This window comes from Sciurus vulgaris (genome assembly GCF_902686455.1).
Source record: "Sciurus vulgaris genome assembly, chromosome: 15".
Taxonomy (NCBI): domain Eukaryota; kingdom Metazoa; phylum Chordata; class Mammalia; order Rodentia; family Sciuridae; genus Sciurus; species Sciurus vulgaris.
Genome location: NC_136476.1, coordinates 70,403,468 through 70,427,148, shown reverse-complemented (window position 1 = coordinate 70,427,148; position 23,681 = coordinate 70,403,468). Strand labels below are relative to the sequence as shown.

At 47.3% G+C, this 23,681-nt stretch overlaps 2 protein-coding genes across 8 annotated transcripts in view; both read right to left on the bottom strand.

Annotated features, from left to right (window-relative positions):
• The window catches only part of ZNF618 (zinc finger protein 618), a 158,247-nt gene extending 145,658 nt beyond the window's left edge, over positions 1 to 12,589 (bottom strand). For 4 of the 6 annotated variants that reach the window (XM_079113634.1, XM_079113639.1, XM_079113635.1 and 1 more), the window contains exon 1: positions 12,384 to 12,588. In XM_079113634.1, the coding sequence (XP_078969760.1) occupies positions 12,384 to 12,416 (33 nt within the window). In that variant the 5' untranslated portion in view covers positions 12,417 to 12,588. Of the gene's footprint in view, positions 1 to 12,383 lie in introns of all 6 variants that reach the window. The other 2 variants (XM_079113632.1, XM_079113637.1) reach the window with 2 other exon arrangements.
• Positions 6,684 to 23,681, bottom strand: part of RGS3 (regulator of G protein signaling 3) — a 363,854-nt gene continuing 346,856 nt past the window's right edge. For both annotated transcript variants that reach the window (XR_013759697.1, XR_013759698.1), the window contains one exon: positions 6,684 to 6,698. The gene's annotated coding sequence lies outside the window, so the exon portion shown is untranslated. The remainder of the gene's footprint in view (positions 6,699 to 23,681) is intronic.

Here is a 23,681-nt window from a genome sequence, read left to right as displayed (position 1 = left end):
CACTTCCCCTCCAACAGCCCGTGGGCTCCACGTGTTGTGGGGTTCGGCCCCGACTCCACTTCTCCTTGCTGTCACTCTCCTGTCAGGACGGCGTGCACGCTGCCGGCCTGGATGGGCCATGCCAGAGCTCTTGGCTGCAGCGCACCTTACATCTGTCTGGGCATAAATTTGCATTCTGAATCCAGGAGGCCCCGATTCCAAGTATGTCAAATGTAATTAATTACAGCAAACCTTCTGCAACTGTTTTCAAACGCAGTATTAAAGGCTTTGAGCACATGGAACACACAGCCACCAGCCCGCTGAGGCACGCGCAGAGCTGGGGACGGAAGCCAGGCAGTCCGGGCACGAGCTGTACCACGTGGGGAAAGCAGCCTCCCCAGACGTCCCGGTTCAGAACGAGCCACCACGGCCAAAGAGGGGGGCATGGGCAGCAGTATCCAGGGAGCTGAGTTCAAGTCCCAGCCCAACCACCATCTCCACATCCTGCCAAGCGGCTGCACCTTCCTTTACCATGTGACGGGACACACCTTGCCCCTGGGAGAGCACACTGTGAACCATTCAACATGGACCCACCCGAATGTGACTCCAACTGAGACTTCACCAGCTGTGTGACCCTGGGCAACTCCTTTTACCTCTGAACTTGAACTTCTTTTTCTTTTTCTTTTTTTTTTTTTGGCTCTTTAAAAATTCAATAAATTTGATGATATGTCCCAATTAACAGCAAAGGGAGAAATAGCAGATTTATTAATACTCATAAAATCTGGGATGAGGGAAAAATATTGATAATGAGTGGAAGCAATCATTTTATCAACTGCTTCATATTAAAAAAAAAAAAAAAATCCCCAGGTGATGGCACTAAGTGAGATACTAGATGTCAAATGCTCAGCCCGGTGCACGGCATACAATAAGCACTCAACAAATACGCAATGATACTTCAAGGCAGGAAAGTTCCATTTTACGAAAACAAAGTGGTAAGAATACTAAACTTCAGCCTTTCCACAGAAAGACTTTCCGATGGAAAACCAAAAATGTGTAAGGCTGAATCTCCAACCAGGCTCAAACTCCTCTGGGAGCACTCAGCAGGAGCACTGTCCTGGAAGGCTAGTGGCGCTGCTGCCCCTTGGCCTGTCACCCACTCTGGGTCTTGAACCAGATGGGAGGCCGGGAGGTGGCTGGTCCCCTCCCTGCCAGCTCTGCCCACTATGAAAGCATGTCCTCTGAATCTTCTAGAAGCCTTTTTTCTCAAATCACTACAGGGAGGAGCATGACTCAGCAAAAGAATGGCTCCCAGACTCCCCTGCCCAGGACCCAAAGCGCACAGCCCTCAGAGGGACCTGGGTCTCCACAGCCAGCCAGTGGCGGCACGCCCTGATACAAAAAGACCTGGGTTCAAACCCCGAGTGAAGAGGCTCTGGAACTCTTCAGCAGGCAGGGCAATCGTGGGTGTTGTCTTTCGGACCTGTTTCTGCCCATCTTGATGGATTTATTTTCTTCCAAGGTGTTCAGGGTGATGGGTGAATAAAGTGGGAAACTTTAACTTCTCCCCTGCATTACTGACCCACACCTCTGTTCCTTCCTCTCTATGGTGCGTATGGGGGTGCGGGTCTCATAAACTCCCTCGCCCCCGCCCCTGAACCACCCAGCTATGCTGATGCCCATACCAGGACATCACCCTCATCTCCTGCCACGTTCTGAGTCCCACCTGTCTGGCCAGGTACCTGATGAAGCTCCTGTGGGGCCCTGAGCAAACTAGTCCCCACCTCTGGGGTTCCACTTCCTCAAGTACAGAAGGAACAGACTGGCTTAGACCAGCCCTGTCCAACAGAAACATGAAATGCACCACGGGGGGTAGTTTCAAAGTTCCTTCTGGCTGCATTATTTTTTTAAGTAAAAAAAAAAAAAGTCAATGAAATATATTTTAATATGTCTTATTTAATTAACCCTATGTAAACCATTATTGTTTCAACCTGTCACCGATTTTTTTAAAAAATTTTAGCTGATTATCTGTTACATTTTTATTCTTCCTACTAGGTCTTTAACATCTGATGTGGACTGACTACATTTCAGCTTCTCAGCAGCCACACGCGGCTAGCAGTTTCCAGAATGTACTGGCCAGCAGAGGCTTGGATAAACTCTGGGGCCTTTGAGCTCTAGTCTCCTCAGATAAAAAGACCAGCCTCACAGCAAATTCCACCTAAGGCCTGCAGCACCCTGGGGAAGGTTCCCTTCCCAGAGGCCTCATCTCAGGCCAGTTTCAGTTTTATTTCAGATCAGTTTCACTTTCTGCTTTTCCAGTACACATTATAAGAAGCACCCACATAAACACACTTAAATTTTTATAGTTATTTTTCCCAGTTGATGAAATTAAGAAAAAAAAGAAAAATTCCCCAGCATCCAAAAATGTCTTCCTCTCTCTCTCTGGGCATTCCAAGTGTCCTCATTACATCCACTTGACTCACAAAACTCGAGCCCAAAGTAAATCAAAACACAAATTCTCCACAAAATTTCTGAAAAAAATTCCCACCCTCACCCTCTCTCCCCAGATTTTTCAGAAAAAGGTCGAGGTAGATGAGAATCTGTACAACAGGACTCAGCCAAGAGCAGAACGGCCAGCTCCTTAGGCCCGCTCTCTGGGACAACGAAACTCCAGCGCAGAGCCAGAATTGCTTCTGGCTCTGAGTTACCAGCAAACAGCCAGCCAGGGACGTGCCCAGAGCCCTGGGCCTCCTTCATGCTGCAGGAGGCATTTCCACCCCTGGGGTCCATCAGGTCCCCACCCAGGGCCAAGGCTGGCCCCTGGGAATCAAAGAGCAGACCCTGACCAGGTCTTCCTGCGTTTCTCCAGCAGACTGGGAAACCAAGGGTCACCTGACTCCATTTATTCTCTTTAGCTCACACGAAGCACCATTCTGCTTCGTCAGCCAAAATATTTATATCATTTTTCTGTCGACTCAATACCATCCTCACCTCGGCCTCCCTCCTCTCCTTTTTAAGGAGTTGTTGCCTACACGCTTCTCCAGCTCTGGGCTGTTCATGAAGCAGCATGCAGTCTCTCGCTCACGGGATGCCTGCAGGAGGTCTGGGGGGCAACGGTGGACTGTCCTCCCACGGAACAGACCAAGGCTGTGTCGGGGTCCCCGTCCTCAGTCACACGGGTGGGGCCAGCCACCCTATCTCTAAACACCATCACAGGGACAGTTAAGACTTCACAGTGCTTTCAAACAGCACGGACCCTGTGAAAGGCCCCCAGATTCCAAACTTTTTAAACCCTAGGCTGGCAAGGAGAGAAAACACAAGGAGAGGAGGCACCTATGCCCCAGCCTGTGCCTGTCAGCTTACACACTCTGCCCACCACTGACCCAACATGGCACTAACAGTCAGGGATCAGTACCAATTACAAACGTCAACACGATATACAGGGCTATAGAGTTTTAAAAAAAGTATTTTCAAATCTGTTATCTCATTCCTAAGGAGTCTTACCAGCCCATTTCCCAGATGCAGAAATTAAGATACGGAAGAACTGAGAAACTCGGCTAGGGTCTCAGAGTGGGTAAGGACAAATGCTCACGAGCCCAGGCCCTGAGCAGGGGACGGGACAGGGCCTGCCTGGCTCCTCTTGCTGTCTCTGTACTGTACCAGCAGGGAGGGACGTCCCCTCCCACCATGGCCACTGCGGCCCCCACCCCTAGCATCTCCCCTTTGAAACCTGATCACTCGGCGACCAGGCAGAGAAGCAGGTCATCCAGCCTGCTTTGATGACAGCCCCAAGGGTATCTAATTATAACAAGGAAGGGAGGAGCCAGGATTTCTCAAGACCAAATTAACTTTAATTCCTTTTGACACCATGTATGTGTATGTAGCAGGAAAAGCACTGGCGGAGGAGTTAAGAAGTCTGAGGCTTTTAATCCCACCTCCACCTAAAAACCAAGGTTTTGGGCAAATCACTCTGCCTTCCTTCCCCAGCCTCAGTTTCTTGGTGAGTGTGTGTTGGGAGGTGGAATGACTAGATCAGGAAGGACCAATTGGCTTCGCGTCTCCTGGTAAATCACAGACTGGTAGCATCCTCTTGGGAGGCCCTCTGAGTCCACTGGCCAGACTCTGGAAAAGAATACCATGATCGACTAGTAATGTCTGCCACAGGCCTGAAAATGGGAAGTGGCAACATGTGTATTACCTATTTACCCCCCCACACACACGTACACCACACACACACACATACACACCACACACACACACACACACACACACACAGATGACATACAGATTCACACTCTGCCTGCCTGGTACAAAGCTTTTATCTCATCTCACCATCCTGTGCAGCACTGTGATCTCCACCATCACTGGAACAGATTATCACCCCCACACGGCAGATAAGGCAGATAAGGTGCAGGACAGCGGAGTACCCTAGCCAAGATCACAAAATGAGTAAGTGGTGGTGCCAGGAGGGGGGTCAAGTCTGTCCCTCCAACCTCCACCTGTTCCTTCTGCTCTCGGGAAACGTAAACCTGGTGTTTCCCAACTGTGAGGCCCTCTCGTCCAGGTGGCGGTCCAGAAGGGAACACTCATTGTGGAGGCCATTACACCTTCCAGAGATCAAGGCCATAGTACAATTATGAAAATGCCACCCAAAGACGAGGAGGGAAGGGGCTCAGTCAGAGGCCCAGAGGCTTTCCCCAGGTGGAGTCCCGCCGTGAGGTACAGGTGGAGCAGCCACATCCAGACACCAGCCGCTTCATGAGAAGGAAAATAACTGTTTGCTAAAAGAACACAACTATTATAGATCTTCATTCCAAAAATGTGGAAATGTGGGAAAGTGAACACTAAGGACACCTGGTCTACCTTAAACTGGCAGTCCGTGCCACCTTGCTGAACTGGGTCCGAAACTGCTAAGAACGGTGCTGTTTTAAGCAAAACTTCACAGAAGAAAAAATTAAGCAAATAAACAGAATGTTCTCAGTGTTCTCCCATAAACTTTCCTTGAATCTTTGGCATCTGCAGACCAGAACCTGACCAAAGACAAGGTCTGGTTAAACATCAAATCACTCATTTGGCCACTTCAAGCTTTTAGGGACCCTGGTGTCCAGTGTTCTGCAAAAAACCCCAGGTGTCCAGTCCTGGGCACCAGGTTAAGAAGACCGTCTACCTGCACAAACACAGGACACTACCCGGTGCTCCCACCTGCTCAGGAATGCGATGGCCCGGCCAGTCACCATTCCTGAAGGGGACCCATCACAAAGCCAGCAAGGAGCGTGGGGATAAAAGTGTCCAAAGGAACTTTTTTTGAAAAATCCCAAGAGGTGGGTATGGTGGAGCACACCTATAACCCCAGTGACCCAGAAGGCTGGGACAGGAGGATGCCAAGTTCAAGGCCAGCCTCAGCAAGTTAGCACTGTCCTAGGCAACTTAGTGTGACCCTGTCTAAAAACACAAAGTAAAAAGGACTGGGGATGCAGTTCAGTGGTAAAATGTTCCTGGGTTCAATTCCTAGTACCAAAAAAAGAAAAAGAAAAACTCCCTAAGACATGTCAAGTCAAAGGAGCATTTCCTCCACCTAAGGGCCTGGTTTGGATTTACTAATCCAAGGAAGCCATGGGCTTGAGAGTCAGCTGTAAGAAAATGTTGCTTAAGGCTCCCTAAGAAGACACTAGTTTGGATCAGACAGCCAAACTGGTCATCCGCTCTTACTGCACTCAAATCCAACTGCGCTATTTCCAAAAATCAAATTAAGTCATCAAGTATTATTGAGCTGCTGCTCTGTGCCAGACCCTAAAATGAATAAGCCCTGGTCTTTAGCCTCAAGCAAGTCACCAGCTGGATGGAGAAACCAAGGCACACCACCAGCTCTGGTCTGACTGTCAGGGATTCAGGAAGTCCAGGGTGGAGATTAACCATCTGGGGAAGACGCGAGGCTGGTCTCAAGGGTCTCATTTCTCATGCAGCAGAGACCTCAGGAGAGAAAGGGCCCCACAGGCAGGGGCTCAGGGTGATTAGGATTCAGCCCTTCTGAAGACTGCACCAGGGACTCAGAAACAAACCCAGAAACGTTCAGGAGCTAGACCGTCCCCAGAATCTGAGCATCAAGAACCCTCTGACGACAAAGCCTTGTCCCAGGCTATTGGAAAACAGCAACAACACCACCAAGTGTACTGATCCTGTTGTGGCCTGACTCTGCCCACTGGAGGCCACCACATTTCCAGAACTACCCTAAGTGCTCCAGATGGAGACCCACGGGCCACTGGGTCAAGAGTCAACCTAAGTGTTGAGCACCTTCGCGGGGCCTCGGCCTGGCCGGGTAAAACGCCCTCCAAGGTCAGGATCGATCGTTCTCTCCCCCTTTCTCCCCCTTTCTCACAGCAGAAGCTGTGGTTCCAAAACCAGAAGTGACTTTCCCAAAGCAGCACAAGGCGAACCTCACCACGAGTTGGATTTCAAACTCTGGTCTGGCAGACCTCAGATCCAGCTTCCCATTTTGCCAGCTGGGGTGAACACCAGGAAACTTGTGTGTCTGACCCTAGGCCCACCCTGGGGAAGTTTCCTGGTGGCTCCACGTAGAGTTTCTCAATGGACTTCTTTTCTCCCTGAGCCCCTCCCTCCCCTTGGATTCCACCCCTGGTCCTGCAGTCTCTGTGTCTTCGTCCCTCTTTCTGGCAAGACTTCACTTAAAACCCACCTCCAACACCTGCCCCCACCCCATACTTCTCAACTCCGGCAGCGCAGGCAGGGCAACACATGGTCCTGGAGTTTCTAGGCATCGTCTGTCATCTCCAGCTACAGCATTCTGGCTGTAGCTGCATTCTGCTTCAGGGCAAAGGACACCAGTTGTGGCCCACTTCAGTCAGGAGGAGCTAAATGGATGGGCCTCTCACCACTAGTCTGAAAGGCCCTCAGGTGGAACTCGGATGGAAAGCGCCACCAACAAAACCACAAGGGTTGGAAGGATGCTGCTAACCTTCCGAGGCTGAGGAGGGCAGCAAACGCTGGTCTGGCCCTGCACTGTCCAATACGGTAGCTACTAGCCACACGCAGCTCTGAACACACGCAACTTGGCTAGTGAGTATCGAGATGTGCTGAAGGATTAAAATGCACACCGAACCTCAAAAACTTAATATCCCCTCAAAAACAGAGGAATGTAAAATGTCACATTAATAATTTTTTTATATTGTACAAATACTGGATTAAACAAATTCACTTTACTAAAGTCAATGTCACTGGCTTTTTTTTTTTTTTTTTTTTTTAATATGCTACCAGGAATTCGAGCTTGTGCGGCTCGAATATGTGGTCTGGATTGTATTTGCATTGGACCACACTGTTCTCCCACATTTAAAAGACAAGATGAAGACAGCAATTCCGGAGTTAGGGAGGAAGTTCATTCACAGAAATACAGCCTCAACATACAGGCTGATTAAAACTTAAATACAACACTAATGCAGACTAACTCCAGAAATCTTTCGCTGACAATGTGAAGTACAAAAGGAGAATAAAAGTAACTGTGACAGCTGTCCTGCCCACCACGGTGGGGACCCCGCACCACTTTCAATCTCCTCTCCAAGCACGGAACCTAGCAAAGATGCTGCCTTCCAACCAGTACCTGCCCTTCCAGTCCCCTCCCAGGCCAGCAAGCTGGGACGCATGACTGACCCCACCAGGCATAGGTGGCCCCTAAAGAGAGCTCAGCCAGGAGACAAGCAGCACAAGACACCTACCCCGCAGGGTTCACCTAAGTCAACTGAATAATAAAAAAGAAAGCACAAGCAGTAACATGGCATGCTTGTAGCACATGGCCGGTGGCTCACTTGGTCCAATACGTTCTGACTCCTTCACTACCGCCCCTGGGGGAAAAGGTATTTCACACCTACAGGACCATCTGCAGATGTGAGAAGAGCTGCTTGTGCCCCAGGCTGCACCTCCACTATTTTTGTCCCTCTCCTATTCTATCCAATTCTACTCTATCCTATTCTATTCTCTTTTACTGCTGATTGTGAATCTCCAAGTTGATTTCACAATCCATCAGTGGACCACAATGGTCTCCTCTGCCTACGGTGACTAAGAGACGCTCTCCTCACTCTGATCTTCACTGTCAGTTGACCACCACACCTTTCTCCAGCATTCAGGAATCAGAATGTGACCTTGGAACCCTTCTAAACACAGCGATCCAGGCAGCCACAACCAATTCCTTGGCGTCAGAATCAGAAATGAAACCTATTTCTTACTATCCTTGATCTGATCCAAAGTGCTCGTTTTGCAAACACAATCATGTTTCCTGAGGAGGTAGGAAAAAGTGATTTGCCCAAGGTCACACAGCAAGACCTTGAGAGACCAGGGCTCCTGAGTATCCACAAAGCCACTTCTTCACATCCCCAGAAAGGAGACACAACAGACATGAAACATTTTAAGAACATGGAGGGGCTGGGGTTGTGGATCAGTGGTGGAGCGCTAGCCTAGCATGCATGAAGCACTGAGTTCAATCCTCAGCACCACATATAAATAAATGAATAAAATAAAGGTCTATCAACATCTAAAGTAATTTTTTTTTTAAAAAGAACATGGAAAAACCAAAAATTTCCTATGACCACAAAAAGTCAGCTTACATATAGCTGGTCAAACACGGCAAGGAAGTTCTCATCGCCCACGGAAGAGAAGATAAGGATTCTAAGGTCAGTGGAAGCTGCACGCCAAGGGCTGACTCAAAGACAGGGAAGAAAGTGACATTGGAGGAGCTTAAAACTATTTCTCAACAGAAACAAGCCCTTGGCTGTTTATCTTCTAGCACCAGGGAGAGGTCAGTTTCGCGCTGACCAGCCATCTTTGTAGCTCTCCTGCAAAAGCAAGAACCCTTGTTCGAGTTCACCTCTGTGCAGGGCTAAAAGTATAAGCCAACCCTTTTCCTCGCTTGGTCCAAAGTCAAGCTACAAAGCCAGCCCTTGAAATTTCAAACCTTATTACAGAAGGAAAAAAAAAAGAACCTCCTTAGGCAGAAAAGCAAAACATTAAGTAATAAGAGTCTCCACTGTGGAACTGAGTATAAATGATCTTTCACCAAAATAACTCAGGCCATCATCAAATTACCACCCCTCAAGTCCAATTTGCCAGATCTTTTGCCCAATATTATAAGAAAATGTGATGAGCAAACCAGGCTCATAAAAATTAGCTCCTGTATCCATTTTTGATCATACTTCCATCTAAAAGAGGCGGTGGGAGAGACAGGGCCTAGGTCAGGTTTCAATCCAGAGACACCAATAGAAACAAAAGGAAACTGGCCCCGCCCAGCAGGACCATCATGCACTTCTATTTCCTTTACAACAAACATGACCAGAATAACCAATTCTGTAAAAACAGAAAGAAAAAAAAAAAAGAAAGAAAGAAACAGGTCTACAGAAACAAATGATTTTCAAATTTCAGTCCTTTTAGACTAACAACAGAACAAAATTTCAAGCAGAACAGAAAGAAGGAATCTGAGTTTTGTGTCAGGAGATTCCAGGACACACAAAGAGACGTGCTGCAATATTTTAATTCCTTGCACCAGAAATTACCTGTTATCTACAACCCTGACTTTTTCTCAGAAGCCCCATCCCACCATCCCCAGTCAATCCTCCTCCATCCTGGCTCCACTCAGGCCTACTGTCTCATGAGGCCTCCAGCGCCCTTGGAAATTACAAATTCCTTGACCGTCCTAGGCATCGGCCTAAATAATTCAACAGAAAAAAAAAATTTTTTTAATTATGCTACTTTAAAAAAAAAAAAAAAAAAAAAAAAAAAAAAACTCATTCCAAATATGTCAAGATATGACCAGTCAGCCCTGAAGGATTTCGTTACTAAAAAAATAAAATCTTCCAAATGCAATGGCGATGATGGGAAATGTCAAACCTGTGCCACTGTTGAATACATTTCACAGAATTAGTAAACCCTCAGAAATCCAATTTCAGAAAGCAGGATTGGGGATCAACAGACTGGGGCCACCAGTTCTTCCAAGACCAGCTAGTGGCTAGCTATGGGGTCCTAGGGGTCTCCTATCATTGCCCCATGTCACCCACCATCAGCCCCAAAACCAAAGTCCCACAAGATCCCCATCCAGCAAATGTTACCGACATACTTCTTTTAGACAGAAAAATTATAACTTTTGGGGGGAGGTGGGGGAACAGGGGCTCAAAATTCCCAGTAAGTTCAATTTATCACAAATCACTCTTCCTCTTGGGATAGGAATCTTATTTTTATCTGTCAAATTTTAATTCAGTCAATATTTATCTTCTGAAAAAAAAATTTTTTTCTTTTTTGTTTCACCTTCATTTGATTCATTTTAAGGCCAAAAACTCCACATGAAATACTGTTTGCACTGATGCTTTCCTATTCCAAAGGCACATTCCTCTGGGTTTGGCTTTTGTATTGTGATTTTTATTTTCCTTTAAAAAAAATAATTTTGCTGCTAGCATTAGATCAATTGGTATTTTACCCTAATTCTTCAGCCAAGTGTCCTACTGGGGAAGATGGATAAGAATCAGAATTTTCATCTCTCAGTCCTTCCCTCTTGATAAAAAGATAATTTTTTTTGTTTAGTCAGTAAAATTTGTGCTTTTTTTTTTTTTTTTTTTGCCACAACCCCCCCCCCCCATCAAATGATCAAAGCTAATGGATTTCTTCCCCCTCTGAAAGTAATCAAATTTCTGAAAAATACCAAATGCTAATCAACTACCAAACCCACATCACAATCAAAGAGGCCAGAAACCAATCTGGAATTTTTTTTTAATAATAAATTTTTCAAACTGGAAGAGTGAACAGCATAGAGAAGGAAAATTTTTCTTCCTTACCAAGGATTCCTCAATCCTTGTCTCCATCAATTGATTCAGTTGCATGTCATAAAAAATGGGCTTCTGTGAATCTACTGTTAGTTTTTTCATAATAATGTTAATTATGCATATCTTATTTTAATGGCGGTCTCGCCTACAAATCTGTGGGCTACTCAGTTTGTATAATATATGAATTTACATTTTTTCCACTGAATATTGCTCAATAAAGGTTCCTGACATTTTCTGGATAAAACAACAAGATAAAAGAAATGGCTAGACCTTTCAGGAAACAAAAATCAGAAAACAGTCTTAATTATTCCATCAAAACAAAAAAACACACACAAAACCCAACAAATACAGAAAAAAGAAAGACAGGTTTTCACTCTAACTTTTACAGTTTCTGGCTTTTCTTTCTTTCTTCTTCTTCTTCCTTTTTTAATCTTAGGATTTAAATGCAGTAAAATGTAAATACAAAATTAAAAAAAAAAAAAACTACAATTTTTGGGTGTGTCCAAAGCCAACATTTTAGGGTCTATTTTTCTTTTAAATCCTTCTTTCATGGAAATAGAAAAACTTTAAATATTGCCAAATGGTAAAATTAGTCATTTTTGCCCGCTGAGCTAAACAAGTTCCAAATTACAATGAAGTACGATTTCTAATTGCTTCATAAAGCCAATTCTCCCAGTTTTCCTTAAACTCAACAATTTCCCTCCTTCCCTCATTCCAGTTAGTTTTTTTCTCAAACTAAAATGCGTTGGGTAGTCAAACTGACTTTGCTTTTAGAAGGTTTTTTGCTTTCTCCCTCCAAAAACTGAATTCATTCAAATTCTAGCTTAAATTCCATTTACATATTATCTGGATTTGGCTTCAGAAATAAAAATTGTCTCCATGCCCCTGCCAGAATCAAAGTGAAAATTTTCATCCCAAGAAAGAAATAAAAAGAATCCCTTTCCTCTCCACTACCTTGTAGAGCAAACTTTTGAAAAAATAAGAAATAAAAAATATTTCTTTTCAATTTTAATTTCTTTTTTTTTTTATTTACAAAATAGTATCCTCTAGGTGGCGTCGTTTTAATGGGAAAAAACTACCGTTTGAAGAAAAATTAGAAAAAAAAAATTGAGAAAGGGAAATATGGCCTAAAAAAAAAAAAAGATTGTTGCAAAGATGGGGGGCCTGGGGGGGAGATCTCCAGGGGGGTCATAAGGGACCCCCGCGCTGGGAAGGTCAGGGGGAAATTGCAAATTTGGGGGGGAGGGGGGAGAGCTGGAAGGGGTTGCATTTTTGCAAAATGTGAATTGTCCAAACTGAAATGGCTGCTCTGTTCTCTCGCCGCTTTGTTTTCTGGGCTCCGGTCCGAGCCCGGGGCTGGAGGGGGCGCCGGGTGGGGGCCCCCAAAGGCCCCCTCGCCGCCCCCGCCCTCCTCACGCCCCGCAGCGCCCGGGGGGGCTCTCCGGACCCCGGCCCTCCCGTTTGCACCCACAAAAAGCCCGCAAACGTGCCAGGCACTTTGCATCCTGCAAGCCCGGCGCTCAAGTGGCGCAGCGCCCCGGGCCCCGGCCCCCGGGGTCCCCCGCGCGGAGCACGCCCCCGGCCCCCTCGTACCTGCGGAGCCGCCGCGCCGCCCGGCTGGTTCATGGGTCCGTGCGGGAGGAGGCGGCCCCGGCGCGTCCTGCTCCTCCCGGGCCGGGCTGCTGGTGCGCGCACAATGCCAGAGCCGCCGCCGCCGCCGCCGCCGCTCCCTCCTCCGCCCGCCCCGCTCCGGCCGGGGGGGCGGGGGCGCAGGGGCGCGCGGGGGGGCGCCGGCCCTCGCCCCCACCCCCGGCCCGCCCGGCCCGCGCGCCGCCCCCGCCGCCCCGCCGCCCCCGCGGGGCCGCCGCCGCCCCCGCGCCCCGCCGCCCCCGGCCGGCCTCGCCGCGCGGCCCGCGAGCTCCGGGCCTCGGCCTCGGCCTCCGCGCCGCCGGCCTCCGCGCCGCACACAAAGCCGGCCGGCCGGGCGCGCCCGCCGCCAGCCCCCGCCGCCGCGCGCCCGCCCCCCAAACTTTCCCGCGCCGCGCCCCCCACGCGCGGCCCCCGCTCCCCGCTGCCCTCCCCGGGTCCTCCAACCCCTCGGAAACGTCATTTTGGGGTGGGAGAAAAAGTTTGGGGAGCCGGCTCTGGGCGGGACGCGAGGGGTTAACGGGACTCCGTGCCCCCTCCCCACCCCACCCCCCAAAATCAGATTGGTTTTTTAAATAAAAGTTTCCAAGTGCGGGCCTTCTGGAGGGCCCGGAGGGCTTACTGGGAATATTCCCAGGGCCCTGCCGCCCCTAGGCAAAAACCTCTGGGAAGGGAATAAAAGTTTGCAGAACTGCCCCATGTGGGCAAGAGGGGTGCAGGGCTTGCTTTCTAGCCCCCGGTCAGAATGACTCTAAGAATAAATGTCGAGGCGCCGCTTTCATGTGAAATGCCAGTGAACCGACTAGTTCTCCCTACCCCTGCAGATTTTTTAAAATCATATATTTTTTTAAAGTTTAAAAAAACTGGCCCTATTGTAAGACAGAGGGGGGTCGAAGGTGGAGGAAGGGGAGCCCCTTCTCCAATATTCCTCAGTCCCATTGATTTAGAGGAGAAAAACTTGGAAAAGTGCTTCTATGTGAGCCTTTTAGATGAAGGAGGACCTATCTTTCCGACATCCTAAAAAATCAGATTTTTTTTTTTTTTTTAATTTGCGAAACTGCCTTCTAATGATTTAGGGAGGCTTCAGAGAATTTTCTTTTTTTCCTGTCCTTGTCTTCACCCTCCCCGCAAAATTGGATTTTTTTTAAAAAATCCAATTGTGAAGGGCCTCTCCTACCTAGAGACCAGCAGTTACTGGATCCTTCCTACACCTTGCACGACTGATTGATTTTAGAATAAAAAGTTGAGGAATTGCTCATCTAGGACACGGGAATGAACCCAAAATATTTCTTTACCCTCCCCAAGAGAAAACAATAGGCATACTTTTTAAAAATAAAAACGTTGGAAATTAAGAGTAAACAGGTGTCTTTTCTCTACCCCCAACCTTCAAATAAAAATCAAATCTTCTTTCTTAATGTCTAAACAACTAGATCAGTATGAGACAGGAAGGGTTACAAAATTTTCCCCCTACAAGTCCCCTCCCTAAGGTTATTATTTGGTAAATACCCCTTCTCCCAGAAGAATTAATCTGTGGGAATTTGGCCCAACATGGGAGGAGCGGAATTAAGAAACACAACTCTCACACCCCCGCCAACAAACACCAGCACACACACACAAGAAGTCAAGAAGAATCTTCTGACCACTTTCCCCAAACCCCGAAGAGTTGGAGATTCATTAAAAATAAAAAGTGGCCATTTCTCTTCCCACCAGCCTGGCAAGCCTGTCCCTGGCAGAGATGCAGCAGCCTTTGCCAAGGCTAAGTGTAGATTAGGCATTGAGGAGAGCCGGCAGGCTTCCGAGTGTGGCAGAGTTGGGCTCCCAGGAGCCCTAGGCCCATGAGCTGCCATACAGCCCCTACCTGCTGCCTCTCTTCCACCAGGGCTGGGGGCCTTAAGCCTGGAGAGATGTCCGGCTTCAGTATCCCTCTGGCTCCATCAGGTTAGGCTTCCTGTTCTGCCTAAGCCAAGCCTGAGGTTTAGGAGTAGAAAGAAATTGGACCCAAAACAACAATGTCTCAGTCCGCACGGCCAAGAGCTGTATGGTACCAAGGAAAAACCCTGCCCTGGGAGTCAGGAAAACTTGATGCAGTAAATATTCATTGAGAACCTAGTATGTGCCAGAGTGTGGTACCCAGTAGGGCAGACACACCATAAAGAAGACAACAGTATGCAGTAGCACTTCTAACCCTGAGCCATCCTTAGATGACCAGGAGGACTTGCTGGGCCCACCCAGCCGCTTCTAATCCTTTAGGTCTGGGTTAGAAGCCAAGAACCTGAACATCTGGCAAGTTCCCCGATGATGCTGCTGGTCCAAGGACTACCCTTTGTAAACCATTGCAATACAGTGGTCACAGCAAACTGTACAGGTGAAGGAAGAAGAGGAAGGAACCAACCCACCCAGGAGGTCAGCAAACATTCCAGGAAAAATAACACCCTGCTTGATGAGGTCCACGCATCCTTCCAGGAACGTCTTAATGGGATGGCAGGATCTCTTTGGAGCAGGGATTCTTAGACGTGGTCCTTGGGTAGATTTGGTTACCCATAAACTAGCCTTGAGCAAATTAGTGTCTACCTGTGCATTTGGGGGAGAACATCTCTGACCTTCACCAGTTTCTCAAAAGGGTTCAGTTCTCCAAAGGGTTTCTCAAAAGGCCCCTAACCTGGAATGATCTGCAGCCTGTCTCCAGGCACATCTGGCCAATAAAATCTTAGAGTCCGCCTCAGCCTTCTCTCTCTGGAATCACTGTGAATCCTTTCTGCAAGTCCCATCGCCCGTGGGCTATACCTGCTCAGTTTGGGAACAGGTTTCAGCATTGGCCAAATGACCACTGGAAGGCCAAAGTTCACCTTGTTGGACAAGTAGTCCAGTAGGGACCTCCAAAGTCTCCCCCACCTTCTGAGGGTCTGTCGTTCAATTTAACATACCTGGATTTATCAAATTCTGGAAACTTCTGAGCTTTCCACACCCAGTCCACTACCCCCAGAACACCTGCACAGCATCATTATTGAGAGCCCAGCCCAGGGAGTCAAACCAGGGTTCAATGGTGTCTCTGGTCTCCCTCCTTAATTCAAGTGCCAGCTTCTCCTCACCTCCGCTTCCTCATCTGTGAAATGGTGTCGATGGCACTTCCTGCCTTACAGGGGAGCACTGAGGATTGTGAAGTCTCTAGAAAGTGTCCCCCACAGAGAGAGCCCTCCACACCTGAGCTGGTGAGAGCTGTGTGATCCTGGCCTCCTGGCTTCGTCTCTGGACCTAAGATCGCCAGTCTTATAGGCCCTCCTATTTGTAATCAGTGGAAACAAAATCGCACTAAACTAAAAAAGAAGAAGAAGAAGAAAAAGAACAATGAACAAAGAAAGATGCTATTTTAATAAGTCAGGGGGTAGATCTGGGTTCTCAAGGGGAGAAAATGAAACAAAGCCTCAAGATTTGGATCCTGAAGCCAAAAATGTCTAAGAAACAGGGCTGGCCACTTGTCTTGCCATTCTGCCCCAATTCCTTCTCTCCCTCTCTCTCATATGGGTCTCTGCTTCTCTGGGCACACTGTCAAAATGGTAGCCCCACTATCCTCCCAGTCCGGCAAATGCTGACTGATGTCTCTGGGCAATGATCCAAATTCTCAGGAGAGACACTGAGTGGCCAAACCTGACTCAGGTGCCACCAGGAGGGAACATCTATGGCCAAGAAGGACAGATCCTCTTGAGACACACTGCTGAGGGGTAGGCAAGTGTGTGGTGGCTGGGCAGACCTGTGACTCACTGAGGTCAGGGACGGAAGGTGCCAGGGCCTGACACACAGACACACTTCAAATCTGGCATCATTAGGGGAAACCAGGGTTGAGGATGCTGAAACTTTTCTAGGGGTGAGAAGCAGATGTCAAGCATGTGTCCCAGGCAGGTGGAGCTGGCAGACTGAGTTGCCCCAAAAAACCTGGGGTCTTGGGTAAAACCTGATGGTTCACTTGGGTAGATAATGCGTTTAGAGTGAAACAGGATGGTTTAGGGTATAAACAGAATAAAGTCTGGGACTTTACCACACAGTGTCTTCTGTGAGCTGAGAGGTTTTTTAAGCCTGAAAAGATGAGAGACAATGCTCTTTTTTGAACAGCCCTACCAAGGAGACTAGGGCTCCCCAAACTTCACACAATCCTGTCAATCTTAAGAGATTCCTTAGCAGCATTTTCTCACTTGACCAACTACTTCTCTGAGGTGAACAGAAGAAGTACAGTTAACCCCACTTTAAAGGTGAGGAATTTGAGGCTCAAGTCCCTGGGCCAAACCAGTAAGTGGCAACCCAGTTGCATCCCAGGCCGTTCTTCCCAGGGGTCCTGGCTACCTCCGTGGAACTTTCTAGTGAGTGTAATAAAAAACAACCACTTCTTTCAGTCATCTCATTTTTGCTGAGGAATTTTCTTCTTTTCCTTCCTCTCCTTCCACAGCTCACAAAAGGAGACACCGGGAAGGGTTCAGGATCAACCAACCAACAGCAATTTATTTCCCCAAGAGGGAAATCCCTGCCAATCATGGGGAAGTTTCTGGAGAAGCAGGGACCTGAGGCCTTGGAGGTCTCCCAGGAAGGTGAGCCCAGGAGGACAAGTCAGAAGGAACAGGAAAGCAGGGCAGGAGACCTGCAAACAGAAGGGAGAAGATGAGCTGCTGGGCCAGACCAGGAATCAGAATCAAGGCCAAGTCCACACAGGCTGTCCTGGGATCCAGCAGCACAGGCCTGTCTACAATATACCGTGTGTTTTCCAGACCAGACCTCTCCCATGCAGGCTGCTTTCCTGTGAAGACCAGCCAACATCCAGCATCCCGGGGACGATCTCCTCTAGGATCTGCAGTCCTGCCTGGGTAGGACTCTCCCCCTGCAGTCACCAGATTTTTGCCTCAGTTTTCCCACCTGGGCAAAATAAGGTGCCTACCCCTCGGGGTTATTTTAAGGCTCAGCTCACGTTATGCACTCAGCACGCAGCGGTGGTTGTCACTTCTCCCAGCTCATGTCCACTTTCACATCCATAAAGAAATCCAGGTCCCGGGCACAGGAAGGGAAGGTGGCATGTGTCTTTCACCAGCAACTGGATAAACGGACAGCTGAGCCTCCTGATGGGATGCACCATAAAGAACCGACAGTGCTTCCGTGGGGCAGAGTCATCTCCGTTGAGCAGGAATAGCCAGCCCGAAGGGAACGAAGTCAGCTCTGAGGGCAGCCGCCCGTGTCCAGCAGCTATGCCCCCACTACGGCGGTAACCCTGACGTTAGTTCTGCTGGATCCGAGACTGGAGGTGGGCCCAGGACCTGGGAAGGAAGGAAGACCATGAAGATGGCAGGAGGTGCTGGGGAGATAGCTCAGTTGGTAGAGTGCTTGCCTTGCAAGCACAAGGCCCTGGGTTCAATTCCCCAACACCGCCAAAAAAAAAAAAAAAAAAAAAAAAAAAAAAAGATGGTAGGGGCTGCTCCCTCGTGCTTTCTCCCACGTCATCTGCAGGCCCCCAGAGGAGGCTTCCATCTACTCTTTCTGCTCTGAGATCCACGTGAGTGGAACTAGCTGACGGTATGGCCTGGGGTAGGATTCAGGCTCTGTGCAAATCCAACTGGATCAAACCCCAGCTTGGCCCTTTTCCATCTCCATGAGCCTGAGCATGTTGTATCACTGTGAGCCTGTTTCCTTGCCTGTTAAGTGGGGATACTGTTTTCTATGTGGGTTCCAAAAAAAATGGTGAAAGCCAGCGCACAATCGAAACCCTCTGTGAGCAGTGATGACACGGACCATGTCAATGACCCCATGGCTTTTACCTGCAGAACTATTCAGTATCAGAAGCATGTTTGAAATGACATCCCAGCCATGAGCCCACTCAGCTCTGCCCCTGGGTTCTGTCCATTAGCAGATGGAGAGAGCAGGCACAGAAAGGGCAGGTGGCACGTGCCTTTCACCAGCGACTGGATAGACTGACAGCATGTGCCTCCCGATGGGACGCACCAAAAAGAACCAACAGTGCTTCCCTGGAATTCCTGCCCCAAATGCATAATCCAAATCTGCTCCCAAGTCAACACCGGCAAAGGCAGATCGAGAGACACACTGTGCAACCGCTGGCCTACTACGTTCTTCAAAAACTGTCAAATGTCAACGCACCCTTCCACTCAAGGAGACTAAATAAATGAACAAGTCAGCTAAATGGTCCTGGATCCTAAAGTGATCCTGAGTCACTTTTTGTTTTGTTTTGTGTTTAGACTCTGGATGCGGGGAGGGAGAAATGATATAAAGGACATTTTCGAACAATTGGATACATTTGAATACGGATAATAGTATTTATTTGTGTCAAATTTTTTACTTGATCATTGTTTTGAGGTTGTGTATGGCGATATTCTTGCCCTTAGAAAGCACACATTTTTTATGTAAAAGCACATTATACCTGTAAAGTCTCAAATGGTTAGCAGTTAGGGAGTTTGAATAAAGGGAAGGCAAAAGCTCTTGCAACTTTTCTATCATTTTGATAGAAATATCTGAAAAGTTTGAAAAAGCTAGAAGGTTCCACTGAAATCATTTTCATCAGAATAGACCCTTTTCATTGCATTTGACAAAAAAATACCTGATTCATCAATTAGTGACTTGTCTGCATCAAGATTTGCTGTTTGAAGGCTGGGGAGATAGCTCAGTCAGTAGAGTGCTTGAAAAAAAAGAAAAAAAGATTTGCTATTTGTTTTTTTTGGGTTTTTTGTTTGTTTGTTTGTTTTTTTGAACAACATTAGTTGTTTTTTGTTGCCATTATTCCTACCAGGTCCAATTTTCCTAGACAAATTTTGTGATCTAAATTTTGTCACCTAGATTTAGGGTCATCCATCGATTTTTTAGTCAATGACATTATTTACTGTGTGCAAGACCAGTCTTTGTCAGTTTTATTTTCTGTAGCTTATTTCTGCCAAGTAAAAAATATTTTCAGTTTTTGCAATTTTCATGTTCCCAGTAAGATATAATTCTTCAACTGTGTTTTTTTCTTCCTAAAGTTAATTTCATTGTGTGTGGTCTAGAGAGAGTCTCTAAACCTACCTGGGCATCTCAATCACCTGGGAGCTTTGGAAATGTACCTGCTTCCTAGCCTCTGCCCACTCCCAAGAGTGGGACCAGGTGGGCCTGGTCATCTGCATTTTCAACAGGCCCCTCCTCTCAGGCTGGATGACAGTCACAGGCCCATCACCTGGTGTGGATACCATCTGGTTTTGTTTAACTGCTCATTTAAAGCTCTCCAGGCCTTGCTATTATCACTACTTTAACAGTCTGTCTCCCCAACTTAACCAAGAGGTCTTTGAGGACACAGGCCAACTAATGATTTCTATATGGCCAGCAAAGCTGTCGCATAGATTAAGTTAGGCAGTAAAAATACCTTAGCTATTTGGTGGCATAACCCTAACCTTGACTATTAGCATCAAAAGAGGGGAACCTGCATTTTTTCAATTGTGACGAAACTCACATGATCTAAGATCTACCCTTCTGCGCCTATGCCTCAGTGTTACTAAGTGCACTGGTACCACGATTCATCACAAGGCTTTCTCTTCATCCCAAACTGAAGCTCTGTGCCGCAAAGCACTAACCCCCATAACCTCCTGCCAGCCCCCAGCAACTGCTCCCTTTCTGTCTCTATGCATTTGACAACTCGAGAAAACCCATGTCAACAGAACCCATATACCTGGAATCATACAATATTTGCCCTTTTGTGTCTGACTTTTTTTTTTTTTTTTAACTAACATAGTATCTTCAAGATCTATCCATGTTGTAGCATGGACCAGAATTTTATTTATTTTTAAGACTGAAGAGCATTGCAGTAGATGGATATACCACATGTTTTTAGTCATTCCCCCAGTGACAGACACTGAGTTTTTCCACCCTTTCCTTCTCATGAGAAATGCCGTTTGAACAGGTGTGCACAGGTATTTCTTCACTCCCCTGTTTGCAGCTCTTGTGGGCACATAACCAGGATGGAAGAGTAATTCTATTTTTAATTTTCTGATGAACCACCATGTTTTCCACAGCTGCTAAAGAAACATTTTTAAAAGCTGCCTTAATAAAGGTGGAATGATGATTAATCCTTCCTGAATTTTATCCAGAGTCTATTGAGAAACAAAATCCATACATCTATATTTAGCAAACTCAAAGGATCAAGGGAAGTTAAACTCCCTTTTGTTCTGTAGGAAATTGATTGCATTAGTCTGTGGGCTGGGGATTTAATCTGAAAGGACCATCTAGGTTAAACCCCCAGCCCACAGACTTGTGAACTACATAAATGCTGATTGCTTTATGGTATTGAGTTTTGGGGTGGTTTGTTACACAGCATTAATGTGGCAATAGGTAACTGATACACACTCCCTCCTCTGCCAACCTGCTGCAGTTTCTGCAGCTGTCAAATGTTGAAGAGACAACCAATGCCACTGACTTCATAGAACTGTCATGAGAAGCAAATGACAGTATTGTTCAGGCCTAGCACCTGGAAGTTGCATTCTAAGAGCCTATTTCTCTCCTCCATCTCAAAAGCGGCCCTCCTTTAGTTTAGTGGGAAGGAGGGCTGAGAACAGTATCTGTTTTCCATTCTCCCTCACTTTGGTGATGCCATCTCTATTTTTCTTGAGGGACAAGCCCCCTTCCATGCTCAGTCTTTGTGTTCTGAGTGAAAGTGTTCTACCAGAGTGCCTTCAGCCAGTCAGTGTATCCCATCCCCTTAGACCCAAATTGGTCCAAGGGTCACATGACAGGCCGAGTCAATGAGATTCAGTTAAAGAGTTTGAATGGAAGGTTTTCTTTTCCCTTGAGATTATTGAGACGATATAAAGTTTAGAAGAACCAGAGGGTACCATGTGAAAAAACCTGTCCTGTATATATGAGCATAGAGGCAAGCAGAGCCAGAAGATGGGAAGAAATTGGCCTGAAGACAGGGTTATAACCACTAGATCCTGCCAGACCTGAAGCTACATTTCTCTTGAACTTCTAGTTATGTCAGTCAATAACTGTTCTTCTTGTTTGTTTTGGTTTGTTAAAACAATTTGAGTAAAGATTCTGTCCTGTGGAGCTGAACTAGTGATTTGTCTTGTATTCCTCCTGGGTCGTCTTTGTGATCATGTGTTCCTTAACATGATGGACACCTCCCCCAGTCTTCTTAGCCCCACTGCTGTGAAGAACAACTGTGCTTCACTGCTCGACTCCACCTGGGACTCCCTGGCAAAGTTCACCTGATGGGGTGACACTTCTTCCACAGAGGATCCCAGATTAGGAGGACTGTGAGTGGGCCTGGGCTGAGCAGGCATCCCCATCTGCCCTGGACAGTTCTGCAGGGATTACTAATAGCACTCCCTTTCACTGTGGATAGTGTGATTGCTTGACTAATAAATTATGTGGCCACCCTGAGGAGGCCACACTTCCTTTATTGTCATACTTTATTATCACATCCCTTTACTCTCCACCACCCTCCACATAAAGCCGAGTGGTAGTTTGGTTTGGGGTGGTTGGAGCATCCAAGAGCAGAGGAGCTGGGCAGAGTCCAAAGATGGCAGCAGTGATATCTCCCGTGCGACCTGCTCTTCTCAATGTGCCCTTGCCCCTCTTCCTTAAGAACCGAGTCTAATTCTCTCCCCTCAGTCTGGGTGGGTTTGTGACAAGTTAGACAATAGACCATTGTGGAAGGGATGTGGAGTGACTTCCTGGACTGAGGCGTGAAAGACAAGGTAGCTTTCATTTTATTCAGAACGTTCACCCCTGGAGTTCTGAGCCATCTGGTAAGAAGGCCAACCTTCCTAGGCTGCCATGTTGTGAGGAAGCTAAGCTGCACTGCGAGACTGCAGGTAGCCACCTGGGAGGCAGTGTGTGCAGACACCGGGATGGCCCTAATTCTCCCTACACCACCATTCACACCCTTGCATGATCCCCTCCTCCTGAGTGAGACCACAGCTGGCTTCTCAAGGTGGAATAGTGAAAAAATGATGGGATATGGCATCTGTGATTGTATTACATGTAATTATAGCTTCTGTGTGTCTGCTGGACTCTCCACATTGTTGCCTTTGATAAAGCAAGTTGACGTGAATGCCGGTTCCATATGGCAAGGAATTGAGGACAGCCCCTGGCCAACCAGAGACCTTAACCTCCAACAACCATGCAAGAGAACTTAGATTCAGCCTTCAGTGAAACACTAGCCATTGGCTGCAGCCTCCTGAGCAGATTCCTGACCTACAGAAATTGCGAGATAATCAATGTGCATTGCTCTTAACTATTAAGGTTGTGATAATTTGTTACACAGCAGAGGTAACTGATTCCTGGTCCTAGTCTTTGAGTCTCCCTGCCCAGGTACCACACAGGTAAGTGAAGAGCTCCCCACCCCCAGGTTATTCCAGTGCCCAGTGCTGGGTGCATCCCCCAGCTTTGAGTATGCCCTGCTTGTCCCAGACATTGTGGAGTACAGATGCCATCTCCTCCAGGTCCCATCCAAATTCCTGACCACAGAATCCAGAAGCATTAGAAAATGAGTGTTGTTTAAAGCCTTTATTTTGGGGGTAGTTTTAATCCATCCAAAAAGAATGGAACAGAGGTCTTGCTTTAAAACTGCACATCAAATATGGCTTTTCCATGGTCCATGACAGAAGTGAACCCCCAGATGCTAATGTCACTACTGAGTCCTCAGACCCTTCCTGCTCTTCAGGAGCGCCCCTGCAGGCAGTTTGCACTGATCTCTAGGCCGAGGGTATGGTCTTGTCCCAGGCTGCCCACCAACAGTCAATTTCTTAGCAACGTAGAGCTCCTATCCAAGCTTCCATGGCATTGCTTATAAGAACTTGATCAAATTCTAGACAAGGGCCACTCCACTTCCCATTATTTGTGTGGATGGAGGGGGATTTTGTTCTTTCAGCTTTACCCAATTCAAATCTCTTTAACTTCTGTGTTCTCCCTAAAGGCTCCAATTAAAGACCTCTGTCTATCATGGAGGAGGAGAGGCGTGATGGAGGAAAAGGAGTGCCGGGAGTCTCAGCCAGAGAACCAGGGCGAGCTCTTGCCCAGACCACACTGGCTCACTGACTCCCTGAAGTAAGAAAAAATGGGCCCCTCTGTACACACACGTGTGTGCAAACACACTCACACACCCACACACACTTACACGCCACTCCTTTCTTGTGTCTTCCCTACTGTTGCAGGGCCACAAATAATGGACCTGTATGCATTATTTACAAAAATAAAAAAATTCCATATATATATGTCAAAAGCACAATTTTG